Source organism: Hydra vulgaris, chromosome 14, assembly GCF_038396675.1.
Source record: "Hydra vulgaris chromosome 14, alternate assembly HydraT2T_AEP".
NCBI classification, from domain to species: Eukaryota; Metazoa; Cnidaria; class Hydrozoa; order Anthoathecata; family Hydridae; genus Hydra; species Hydra vulgaris.
In genome coordinates, this window is record NC_088933.1 from 24,116,902 (window position 1) to 24,131,061 (window position 14,160).

Genomic DNA, 14,160 nt, shown 5'->3' on the forward strand with positions numbered 1-14,160 from the left:
AGAGATTCGTTAATAAAAGACTCAAAAATCTTGCTTATGATAGAAAGGTGACTAATGGGGCAATAGTTGGATTGCTCTCCAGAGTTTTTGAAATAGTGATAAAAGATGCTTTCCAACAGGCTGGAAAACAAGAGTCTGATTAAATTTGTTAAATAGTTTTGAAAGTATAGGCAACAGCTCTGGAGAACACTTAGGCAAGACTATAACAGGTATGTTGTCCAAACCACAAGCTGTAGAAGAAACTAAGCAGGAAATCACTTTAGATACAGAAATTGAGTAATATGAATGTCAACCAATGGATCACCTGCTTGTTGGCTATATCAGGTAGAATGCCACTAGTGGAATCAAGAGATGAGATTGATAAAAATTTCTTAGCAAAAAAATCAGATTTGTCTTTCAGTGAGGTGACAAAATCTGAACCATACAAGAGAGGTGGAATAACAGATTTGTGCTTATTATAGATACTGGTAAAAATTCGCCAGAAGTCACAAGAGCCAAATTTTTGAGATGAAATATGAGATTTCGTGACCTGAGAATAGTGCGCTTTGGCATTAGACATAACCTCTTTATCATGGTTACTAGCAATAGTAAAAAGACGTCTTTTTTCTGGAGAATTGTTTTATTGATAGATATGGAAGTAATGGTTACAATTAGGAATCACAGTAGCACAATGAGAGAAAAACCATGGAGAAGAGTGAGGCTTGACTTGGAATCACCGAGAAGGAGATATATATAAGATTCCATGCCAGCCTGAATCCAAGAAGTTACATAAAAAGTATATTTGTTAGTAGAAAGACAAAAGATTTTTACCCAAAGGCCATCACAAAGAAAATCATGGAATAAGTCCCAGTCAGGTAGTTGTACAAGGTACAATTATAGAGGAATTCTGATGATGAAGAAAAATGAGATGTAAGTTTTAGAAAGATTAAACTGTGATCAGGAGCACCTAAGGGTGAATGTGGAGAAACTAAGCACTGACTAGAATCAGAAACAAGACATAAGTCGAGTAAAGAAGGTAAATGATTAGGATTGTCTGGAAAGCAAGTTGGAAAAGTGATTATTTGAGTTAAAGATTGAGAAAGGCAAAATTTGTTTTGTCAGGGCTAGGTTGATTTGATCAGAAATAACATCAAAAAGAGTGTAGTTTTGAGTTGAATGAGAGCAATATAGAACAAAGAGAAAGGCAATAGAGTGAAGTAATGCTAAACAAAACCACATAAAAGAATAGTCTGTGGATTTAAACATAGTTTCAGGATAAATGGGTGAATTCTAACAAATGTAAATGCCCAGGCTAAGCATGTGACTGTTGGAGTCTTTATGAATTAAAGGAAGATAACCAATAAACACTAAGATCACAAGTTGAGACACCTGAGCTAAAATTAGTTTCACAAAGAGCAAGTCTGACAGAATTTGAAAGAGATAAGACTCAACAGAAGAAAAGTTACTTTGAAAACTATGATGATGACGATGGTTTTTTGTGTTTTATAGTTTTTGGAACTTTAGCCATTTTCAAATTTGTTGAAGAACTTGACTCAAAGCACAGATAATACACAGTACACTATTTAGTAGTCCAAGCAATTGCCTCATTACTTTTAATAAACCCTAAGACATAAAAAAGGGCTTCAAATATGGTCTCGACAATGCACACCAAAAGTAAAAACAAGGACACCATCCATGCGCAACATAGCATTGTTAGTACTCTGATATTTTACAGCTGTTGATGGAATCAGCCTCTTTGAGAGCTGCCACAGAGTAAACTGAGTTTTAAAGATGTACCCTCATTAGGAGATAACAGAATGAGTTGCCTAGTCATTAAAATAGAGACAAAAGCAAAACCCATGCATTGAATCAAGAAGATCCAATATTCAACTTTCTAAACTGGAAGCAATGTATTATAATTACATTTACCCCATCCTAATAGATGGAGAAGGGATGCAAGGCCTAGGAGGCTTTCTACAAGACAGTAGTTGGATGTAATTAACATCTACCCAAGATGAGTATTTTTATTGAGATCATTTATTGAGACCATCTCTAGCCTTTACTTAGCGTTTGCCAAATAGTCACATTTTTGTTGCGGACAATTTGTCCAATAAATACTTAAGTTTAGTGGTCAAGTCCGACAAAACCTAACAAAAAATCTTACTTTAATAAAATATTTTCTTTTTACAACTTGACCACGGCAGTTTGCATATTTTGACAACTTTAGACATTTTAAAAATGCACTGAAAATAACAAGAAAATTTAAAAATTAACTTGTCTAAAAAAGAAAATCTAAAATCTTAAAAAACTAAAATTTGAAAAAGAAAATATTTTATATTAGGTTTTATAAAAACTTTTGAAAACTTTTTTATACAATGTAAAATACTTTGTAACTTATTATAAATATATTAGTTACATTATTATGTTTACTTTACATTAGTAACAAATTACTTCTAATGATTGTTTACAATAAACCCATTTTATTTAAATTATCAAACAATATTATTATTATTTCATTTATATAAATATGTATTTTTTATGATAAATCTTTTCAAACTTTTTCTTTGATAATTTTTATGATTAACGTTATGTTACTTTATTCAAATTTAACAGTGTAATAAAAAAGTACTGGTTTCTATTAGCATTAAAATAACTATTACATTTAAATTTTTATAAAATAGATTTAAAAGGGGTTTTAAAAGTTAAAATATTCTTTTACAATTTATAAAAACCATCGGACAATAAAAAAAAAAAAAAAATCTAAAATATAATTTAAATTAATAATAAAAAATTGTAATGCTTTAATATATATAATTAAAACCAAAAAAATTTTGATAGAAAGGTCTTACCATAAGAAATAGAAATGAGTATGGCAATTTTTTTCCGCCCTTAAAACACTTTAAGGTTGGCAGTTAGTTCAGCATCGAATGCTGTATATATAATATACAGCTTGTATATATATATATCTGATCTTAAAGTATTTTATATTAGCATAGATTTGCCGATCTTGTTTCTATATTTTATAGTAAAATCATTGCGCCAAATTTCTTTTGCCAATCTCTAATAGTTTAAGGTCTAGTTTTTGCCGACCTATAATAGTTTAAAAATAAGGTTGGCAAAAGATTGCTTGCCTCAATTTTCCAAATTCTAAGGGCTGTATATATATATATATATATATATATATATATATATATATATATATATATATATATATATATATATATATAATATGTATTTAGTTTGAACAAATTTTTTTAAATATAAAAATAATAATAAATAATAATAAATAAAAAACTCTTACTTTTGATCAGTGTTACAGTTATTGTTTGTACAACTCGCAGGATTAGTAGGTATTGTACTAAATAAAATAAAAAATGTAATCTAAAGAAGAAAAGTATAAAATAATAAAAGTAACCAAAAGAAGCCATTTTTTCAGAATAGCATTTTTTTATTGCAAGTTAACATACACTAGTGGCCATAGGAATGGACACCCCTTCAAAATATATGAAAACTTCACTTTGGTGTGTTTTTTAAAAGAAAATAGCCATATTTATGCGGTTTTCTATATTGATTATTGTTTTTTGATGTGTTCAGATTAAAAAAAAACTAAATTTTTAATTAAAATTCACAATTTTAATATAAAAATATAACAATTTAATGACAAAGTGACAAAGTATGGTAAATTTACATTTTACAGCTTACAAAACATGGTAAAAAAATGGCTTTTAAAAAAAACAACTTAATACTTTGTTGGATATCCATTATTTTTTATTACTGCAGCAATCCTACGAGGCATTGAGTCCACTAAATTGCCCAAATCTTCAGTGCTGATCACGTAAAACCAGGACTTGATTATGGCCTCTATTAATTGTTGCTTGTTCCCAGGTTTTTCTTTCTTTACAAGTTTTTTCAGTCGAGACCACAGGTTTTCTATTGGATTCAGGTCCAGACTGTTTCCAGGCCACTTCAAAACATTTATCTTTTTGGCTTTAAACCAATTTTTGACAGTTTTTGTAGTGTGGCATTTAGCACTGTCCTGTTGGAACACACAGGTTTCTGTTTTGCCCTCAAACAAATCATCAATCGATGGGAGTTATTTGGCTTCTAATATGTTTTCTTGGTATTTTTGGCATTTAAAATACCATCCACAATGTGGATATGACCCACAGCATCTCTGGTCATGCATCCCCACACCATTACACTTATGGGATGCTTTATTGTAACCAATGTGCCCTCTTCACTGGGCCTTCTTCTCACATAATTGATCAACACTTCCAAAAATAAAAATCTTGCTTTCATCACTCCAAATAACTCTTGCCCAGTCTTCCTTTGTCCACTCCTTGTGTTCTTTTGCCCAAATCAAACGATTCCTTCATTGTTTTTTGTTTGAATATGGTTTTTTTCTGGGTCTTCTTGCTTTTAAACCACTTTCAAAAAGCCTTCGGCGTATTGTTCTTGAACTAATCGAAACTCCGGCGGCCTCTAAATCATTTTTAATTTTAGCTGAAGTTGCTCTTCGGTTCTTAAGTACAAGCCTCATTATCATCCTGTCATCGTTGGCAGTTGTCTTCTTAATTTTTCCATTTTTTGGCATATTTTTGAAGGTATTGGTTGCCTTAAACCTTTCGCACACCTTCCTCACTCAGGATTTTGTGGCTTCATTTCCCAACTTTTTGGCAATTTCCATGTACGAATAACCTTCTCCACGTAATGTAACAGCTTTGCATCGCTTTGTAGGTGACCAATATCCTTTCGCCATTGTAAATAAAAGTACAATTTTAAAAAACACACTAAATCTTTAAGAGCACTGTCAACTTTTCACCAGCAATTGTTGAAACTCAACTAAATGACTACAAAACAATGATCTTGTATTTATAGTTTAAAAGATTTATGGATAAAAATGTTAATTAATAGTGTAGTTAACTATTAATATCACAATAAAAAGACTAGTTTTCACAAAAGCACAAAAATAATGAAACATTCACCTTTACTAGAGAAACCCATTAGCAGAGCAATGACTCATTTTTGATACCAATTAACAATAATAATCCATAATTATGTTTAAAATTGATATAAACGATTGAAACTTGTGATTTCCTATAAGCCAAATTATAGATGATGTGGTTTAAATATAAAAATAAATAATTAAATCCACCAAATGCATGATATGTCAACTTTTCTAAGAAAAATGGTAAAAATTACAGGGGTGTCCATTCCTGTGGCCACTAGTGTATAATGCATTGTGTTTTTCACTTTTTTGACACTTTTCATTAAATTAATGACACAATAATGACATATGACACCCAAAATCATTAAAAATTAAAAAAAAATAGTTCAATAATTTATTTATTAAACTTGTATATAATAGTGTACTTTATTTACTTATTAAATTATTTTATACTTTACTTTTTATAATTATATTATATTATACTTTCTATTTTATACATTTTTCACTACCATTACAATGGTAACTGCACTTAATGCATTTAGTGCAGTTTTTTTATAAATTAAATTAAATGAAATGAAAAAATTTCCAGAAAATGCAAGCTTTTTTCAGCAAACTTGACAACCAACAGAGACAACTCTAATCATTTACCTTCACTCCTTTTTTTTTATATCTGGTCACTGATCCTAGCTTGTGTTCAGTTTCTCCTTTTTCTCCTTTAGGTGGTTCTGACCATGTAATGATCTCTTTAAATCTTTCATATTGTACTTTCTTTTCGTACTCACCCTATCATCGCACTACTTGTGACAGTCCTTGAGTTGATGTCTTTTTTCTCTCAGCTAATCTTGCCTCCTACATAACCACCTCAATTGAGGCAGGAATGGAAGCTTTTATTCCTTCTCATTGGTTTCAAGACAAGCTTCATTCTACTCCATGGTTTTCAGTTTCTTGCGCAGCTTCTATATCTATAACTATATATAACTAATCGTAATCATTTTTTTCATCTTTTGTTAATGAACTCTCTAGAGAAATAATGAGGTAAAAAGCAAGAATTCGATGTTAAAAGATGTTGTCAGATGTTTAGCTCCATTGCTCTCAGTTTACTATGTCTAGTATCTTATCTCAGAAGTTAGGCTCTAGAGACTTTTGGAGAATCATCAACAGCATTGTTAATTAGGGTAGGTCTAACATTCCATCTCTCAATCATGGGACTAATCTTATAACCTCTCCCAAGGATAAGGCAGAACTATTTGCAAAAAACTTTTCTGTTAATTCAACTCTTAAATCTAACTGTTATTTTCTTCAATTCAATTAATCAGGTTAGCCAATTGTTAGACATGCAAATCATTTCTGCTTCCGTTGCTGAAGTCATATCTCCATTAAACTCTTCTACGGCCTGTGGTCCAGACAACATTCCTGTCATATCCTTTTCTGTTGTTTTTTTTTATCAACAATAATGATCTTTCCGACAACCTTACATCAAAAGTAGCACTTTTTGCTGATGACATAAAAGACTTCTCCTTTTGATCGCTTAGAACAGGTAGCTGATCTTGAATATGATCTCATTTCTATAACAGATTAGAGCTCACAGTGGCTTGTAAATTTTAACTCCAACAAAAAGCTAGTTATTTACTGCAAACAACTATTGCAAAACTGCCATCATTTCTATATTAATGAATGGAAACCCTCTTACTGGGTCCTCTTTTTTACGTCTTCTTTGATTATTGTATATTACTGACCTTTTATGGAAATCATATATACAATCAATTGCTAAATTAGCATCCACTAATGTTGCTTCTCTTTATTGTGCTTGCCATTTTTTTCCTTCTGATTCCATTCTACAAATTTCTTATTTGTCCCTGTATGGACGAATAAGAGATTTATTACCAGAACTGTTATTACCTCTACAAATCTCTTATTCAACCCTGTATGAAATGCTGTTGTCATATTTGGGCTAGTTCTTCTAATGATGCTCTTTCTTTTCTAGACAAGGTTCGAAAATGTATTTTAAACGTTGGATCTGCTCTTACTGCTAAGCTTAAGCCTCTTTTCCATCATCATAAAGTTGTATCTCTTTCTCTTTTTTACAAATACTATCGTGTGTATCAAGTGCTGCTCAAAGGAGCTATTATCTCTAGTTTTGTCAATTAAATCATTCTCTTTTGACTTGTCATTTAGCAAGCCTCATTCATATAATGCATCTGTCCCTGCATGCTCTAAAAACTTTTATTCGTCTAGTTTTTTTCCCCACACTTAAACTCTTTGGAACTCTCTTCCATCTTTATTTCTTCCTGATTCATACAACCTTCAACTTTTTAAATTTTTTCTCAACCATTTTCTTGCTCTATTACACTATTCTATTTTTCTAGTAACTTCCAGCTTAATAGTGGTTGCTTGCACCCTTGTTGCGAGTGAATCTGAATTAAAAAAAAAAACATGGTTAAACAACAGAACATTAGATTTGTTATTATTAAATGAAAAGTGTCCAAGTATTTTGTCATGATAATAAAGCCAAAATTTTACTCACATTAGTGCATTAGGATTAATCAAATTTATACCCTATTTACATTTAAAAGTTTTTTTTAATTGGTCTTACAGCTTCTTTTTTCTTTTAAAAAACATAAAAATTTGCCGTAAAATTGGAGCAGAAGCAACAGCTTTAACAACTAAAGAAAACTGTATTGATAATAAACAAATATATAAAAATACAAACTATACAATATAGTAGACTAAACTTTTTTTGTTGAACTATATTTTACTATTACCATTTTTACTTTATTTTTAAAACTAATCAGCTTGTCTTCTACAGGGTGTAAACAACAAACCGAACTTAGTTGTTAAAAACTGAATGTAAAAATATTTATCCAGTTTAAAAAGTCTTCAATCTTCTAACGAACATCTTATGACATAAAAAAAACCTTCAAAAATTTTTTTCAAAAAAAATCTTCAAATATTTGTAATATTAACATGTAACTTAATTGATTAGTAATTGATTCATTCACCACATGATTCATTTACCATAAGATTCATTCCCCACATGATTCATTTACCATAAGATTCATTCACCACATGATTCATTCACTACATGATTCATTCACCACAAGATTCATTAACACATGATTCATTCATGGCATTATTGTTCTGGTGATTCATTCACAATCACCGCATGATTTATTTATTTATTTTTATTCACCACATAATTTATTCACCAAATAATTTACTTTATTCATAAAATTGCATCTTTTAAGTGTTAATTTAGTTTTAATAATAACTTTTTGCAAAATATTCTTGACATTTGGTTTGGTTGATTTTAGGGGTAAGAAAAAACTTTTTGTTAACCAGACTCACATTCCTTTGTCTATATAGGCTGGCATAGATGTAAACCTTTGTTGCATGTTTTACTGCATAGGACTATAAACAATGAATTATATTGGATCTTCTTTCTAGTGGTGCACCAATTATTCAATAATGGCCAATTTTTTGCATATTTGCAAACAGTATCAGTTTCAGCCTTAATTTATTGATTTACTAAATTTCTTACCAAATAATATTTTCAAAACTTTTTATCCTCTTATGAGAAAATAATTATATGCCTAACATATGAATTGAAAAAGGGAAAATTGAAAAAAATTAGTACCAAACCCCATTCGTATATTTTTTCCTATGTAGCAGCAACATCATCAACCCGACTCACTCACCCTCATCACACTTTACACTTGTCACTGAACCAACCTTATAAATGAATGGTAGCTGCACCTGTTCAGCAGGTCCAATTTTAACTTGGCAACGCTCATTTTGGAATTGATTAAACACAACTTTCATGTGATGTCAGTGTTGAAAGATAATTTAGAAGTAATAAGGTAGAATCCTTGCTGAGAGTTTGTCAATTGTCAGAAACTTCAACATTATTGCAATAATGATTAGTTACTTAGCAACTGAACTTTGTTTGGGTTCACTAGTTTTACTAGCCACTGTAAGCCCCAATCATACCATGGAAGAGATCAAAATTGGTTTCCTGTTCTGAGAAGTTAAAGGTGATAACTTTTATCATAGAATCTTGGATCTTTAGTAAATAGTGCCACATTAGAGGTAAGATTATTACCACATTAGAGGTAAGAAAGATTATTAATGCAGATGAAAAGCAAACCACTGCACTGTAACTTTTCCTTAGAGGTTGATAAAGACCATTAGTCCTATACTAAGGCAAATTCTAATGAGGGTGGTTTGAATTCATTGAAGAAGGATGCAACAGTCATCAACCACCGATCCCTTAAACACTAAATCAAATATATCTTCAGACACCCCAACAATTACTACACCCCAATCTTTCAAGTTTTAATGTTGTGTCTACTCCTTCTAATTATTTGTCTCTCTGCCTACAATTAGGCAGAGGAGAGTATTCTATAAGTACCAATTTTTTAATGAGACTTGTTGTCTTAAATAATAACTCTTTTAAGAATCATTTTAAACTTTAGTTTTGTGAATTACAAAACTACAGACAACCTTGTTAAGGTTTATGTACTTTTTTATTGTACATTAATTATGCATAATTCAATTTTTGTAAATAAAGCAGACCATGATGTCTTTTATATCTGTGCAACACTTTTTAAACTAAACATTCAACAAAGATGCTTTTGCAATCTATTGCAATGTGTAGACACTAATGTTGCAACTATGATATTTGCTACCTTACTGTTACATATTGCTATTGGTAAATATTGTGAATAAAAATGTTTTTTAAACTTTTTTTATATATGCTAAATTTCACGAAATCTTTATTCTGAAAAATAATTGTAAATAGAAAACTTTTTTTTTCTATTCTGATTCACTCCCAACAAAACTGCAAGCAACCACCATTAAGTTAGGAGTTACTAGAAAAAATGAAAACAGTTATAGAGCAAGAAAACAGTTGACAAAAGACTTAAAAAGTTGAAGGTTGTATGAATCAGAGACACATGAAGATGGGAGAGAGTTCCTGTGAAGAGTTGATGTGCAAAGAAAAAAACTAGAAAAATAAAAGTTTTTGGAGCATGCAGTGACAGCTACAGTAAAAGAATGAGACTTAGCTGAATGGCAAGTCAAGCGAGAATGAATTTTAGTCGATGGAACTAGAGATGAAGCTCCATTAAGCAGCAACCATGATAGTATTTGTAGAAAAGAGAAAGAGATGTAATTTTACGAGCTTAGGAAAGAGGCTCTAGCTTAGTAGATAGAACTGTTACAACTACATTTAGAATGTGTTTTTGGACCTTGTCTAGAAGAGAAAGAACATCATTAGAAGGTTCAGCCCAATTATGACAACAGTATTCCATACAAGGACAAATAAGAGATTTGTAGAGGTAGAGAATGGAATCAAGAGAGAGAGGAAATGGCAAGCAAAATAAAGAGAAGCAACCTTAGCAGATGATAATTTAGCAATCGATTGTATATATGGTTTCCATAAAAGATCAGTAGTAAATTTTTTTTTTTTTTTTTTGTAATTCACCTCCCCAAGGCATAGAAGGCCACTACAGATGAGGAGGCTACTTGTGTTTATAACCCTCTCTCAACTCTATAATTCCAAAACACGAACCTTGACGAACAAGGCCCCTGCGCGGAGAAAAAAGTTGAGCTCGGTACTACCAGGGATGTGGTGGGAATCGAACTCGGAACCTCTCGCTTATGAAGGGAGCACTCTACCACTACACCACTACCGCATAATGATAATCCAATGATACTACACCACTACACCACTACCGCAAATGATAATCCAAGATGACATAAAGAAGAGGAGTCAGTGAGAGGGTTGCCATTCATTAATATATATATATATATATATATATATATATATATATATATATATATATATATATATATATATATATATATATATATATATATATATATATATATATATATATATATATATGTCAACCGTACTGCGATAGTTGTTTGCAGTAAATAACTGAGTTTCATTGGAATAAAAATTTACAAGCCACTGTGAACCCCAATCAGTTACAGAAGTGAAATCAGATTCAAGATCAGATGCCTGTTCTAAGCAATTGAAAAGAGAAGACTTTTTGTCAAGACAAAAGTATAAAGTTGAGCAAATCATCAGCAAAAAGAGCTACTTTAGATGTAAGCTTGTCTGGAAAATCATTAATGTAGATAAGAAACAAAAAAGGACCAAGGATAGCCCCTTGGGGTACCCCAGAAGTTGCTGGAAATAAAGAAAAGTGTTAGCCTTTGAGGATGACTTTAATAAAGTGGTTAGAAAGAAACAACTTAATAATCTTAAAAACTTTCCCAAATACACCATATGAAATAAGCTTATGGAGAAGACCATCATGCCAAACTTTGTCAAAAGCCTTAGATATGTCAAGAGCATTAGCCCTAGCCTCTTCGCTTCTGTCAAATGCACGATAAAATCTTTCAGTCATAGCAGTTAGCAAGTCAGCCATAGAGTAAGAGGATCAAAACCCGTATTGATTGTCTGAGAGCAAGTTATTTGACTCAAGATATGATGCGAGAAATTTGTTTATCAAAGACACAAAGTCTTTGCTAATAACAGAAACAAGACTGGTTGGACAATAATTGGAGGGGTCAGAATGTTCATCAGAGTTTTTGAAAATTGGAACAAAAGATGCCATTTTCCAGCAGGCAGGAAAGCAAGGCTCAGTCAAGCACTTATTAAATAGTCAAGAGAAAATTGAATAGAGTTCTGGAGAACAATTTTGTAAGACTGTGACAGGAATGTTGTCTGGACCATAAGCCGTAGAAGAGTTTAATCAAGATACGACTTTAGCAACGGACGCAGGATGATTTGAATGTCTAACAATTGGTTAACCTGTTTAATTAAAATAGAAAGAAGAGAATGGCCAAAAAAAAGAGTTGAGTTGGAAAAGAAAATTGCAAAGAAAGGTTCTTTGCAAATTGTTTTGCCTTTTCCTTGGGAGAGGTAATAAGATCAGTCCCATGAATGTGAGATGGAATGTCAGACCTACCCTTATTAACAATTTTCCAAAAGTTTTTAGAGCCTAACTTCTGAGATAAGATACTAGACTAGGTGAACCCAGATTAATAGAGCTTAGCATCTGACAGCACCTTTTTACATCGATTTTTTGTAATAATAAATAATAGTTGTTTGTTCTCAAGAGAGAACAAATAGCTTTTCTTTTGAAAAAGATTAAAAAAAAGATTAGGATTAGACATAGTAGCTGCCCAAGTGAGTGAAAACCATGGAGTAGAATGAGGCTTGACTTGGAACAAACAAAAAGGAATTAAAACTTCCATTCCTGCCTGAATCCAGGAGGTTACCTAAGAGGCACATTTTTCAGCCCAAGGACCGTCACAAAGAAAATTATGATAAGTGCCCCAGTCAGCTTTAGGTTAGTAGTAAGTAGTGTGATGATAGAGTGAGTCTGAAAAAGAAGTATGAGATGAAAGATTTAAAGAGATTATTGCAAGGTCAGAACCACCTTAAAAAGAAAAAAAAGAAACTGAACACAAGCTAGGATTAGAGACAAGACATAAATCAAGGAGTGAAGGTAAATGATTAGGGTTGTCAGGAAAATGAGTCATAAAGTAACTACCTGAGTAGGAGATAGTAACTATCTGAATAGGAGAAATTCAGAAGTTATAGGCTTTAGTGCCAGCAGGGTCAGCGATGTTAGAGGTTAACAATTTAGTGTGATGAGCATTATAGCCATCAATAACAACAATATTGGCAGAGGGGTAAAGAGAGAGAGTATGGTCAAGTTGATCAGAAATTATATCTAAGAGAGTGCAATCTTGGGAAGAAGGAGAACAATAAAGAACAAAGAAAAAGGTGATAGAGTGAAGAGGTGCTACCTTCTGTGTAATACATTTTTTAATATGTTACATGGAAGCACATTAAAAATTGGTCAAAAGATTCAAACCTGATTTCACAACAATTAGGTGAATTGATGCGTATGTATACCCCTAAGCCAAACATGTGACTAATGGAGTCTTTGCAAATCAAAGGATAGTACCCATTAACAGTGAGGTCAGAAGAAGGAATAGCACAATTTAAATTAGTTTCACTGAGAGCAAGCAAGCCTGGTGAGTTTTGTAAGAGGTAAGATTCAACTTGAATCAGATACTTAATCATTAGGGAGTGCATAAGAAGATTAAACATAAAAGATTGTTTTAAACTTATATTATTATAGTATTTAAAAAAATACTATACTTTTCCATAATATCAATTAAAATTTTATCTATTTAAATAAAAACTAATAATAAATTTAAGTAAGTGTTATTCAATTTTGCGTATGTTAAAAAGTAGTTTTTGTAACTTTATCTGAAGATAAATAAGCAAATTAAAATAAGTTATATGCAGTATTGTTTGTAGTGGCTAAGCTTTTGGTTTATGAATGAGAAAAGATTAAATCATTTTTCTTGTGAGAAGAAGAAGAGACCATGTTTCTTTTAATGCATTTCTCAAATTGTTTCTTTGTGCAGCAACATTGTTTGTTTTGCAAAATTATAAAATTAAGAAAAGGTTGAAAAACATTACAAAATGACAGTAAGCTGTTTTTTATTATTCTTTGTTTCTTCTTTTTGTTCTGAAAAACCATCATTTTTTTTTATAACTTTAAAAATCTACACTTTACAAGCCCCTACCCACAGCCTCAACAAGCGGAATATAAATCAAATATCAGTGTTTTTTTTCCTGAAACGCACTGGAATGGAACCTTTTTTTTTTGTTAAACATTTTTCTGGTATTGTTATTTAATGAACTTAGTTCATTTTTAAATATTAAACAATTTTAATTCACAAAATATCATACTTGAAATTGTTTCCATTAAAAAAATGCAAAGCTGGACTATAAAAGTCATTAAGTAAAACATTATTTGTAAATTTAAAAAAAAGTGATATCAAATATTAATTAAATAAATTATAAAAAAATAAACTAAGTATGATAAAAAATTATTAGCTTTTTCTTGACTGATAATTGAAGTTTTAATTGGAGCGTTGAAGGTTCATGAGTTTGCTCATGTAGCGATAACGTGAAATGGTTTTACAGTTACTATATAAAATATGTTAACAATATTGTGGCGTGAAGAGGAGCATCAAGGTGGGGAAGGGTTATGAGGGGAGAGAACCAGGAAATTTCCCAGTTTACCGGTGGGCCAGCCTGCGTCTGTTAAGAACCTTGGAGGTAATAAAAGATTATGACAAAACACTTGGCTTCATTATGACAGAAAACTAAACATGATCCTTTTTCTGAATCATTT

At 31.2% G+C, this 14,160-nt stretch overlaps 1 protein-coding gene across 1 annotated transcript in view; it reads right to left on the reverse strand.

Moving 5' to 3' along the window:
- Nucleotides 1-14,160, reverse strand: part of LOC100212564 (protein DD3-3) — a 78,975-nt gene that overhangs the window by 36,654 nt on the left and 28,161 nt on the right. The window contains exon 4 of the mRNA XM_065818248.1: nucleotides 3,281-3,337. Coding sequence (XP_065674320.1) covers nucleotides 3,281-3,337 — 57 coding nt within the window. The remainder of the gene's footprint in view (nucleotides 1-3,280; nucleotides 3,338-14,160) is intronic.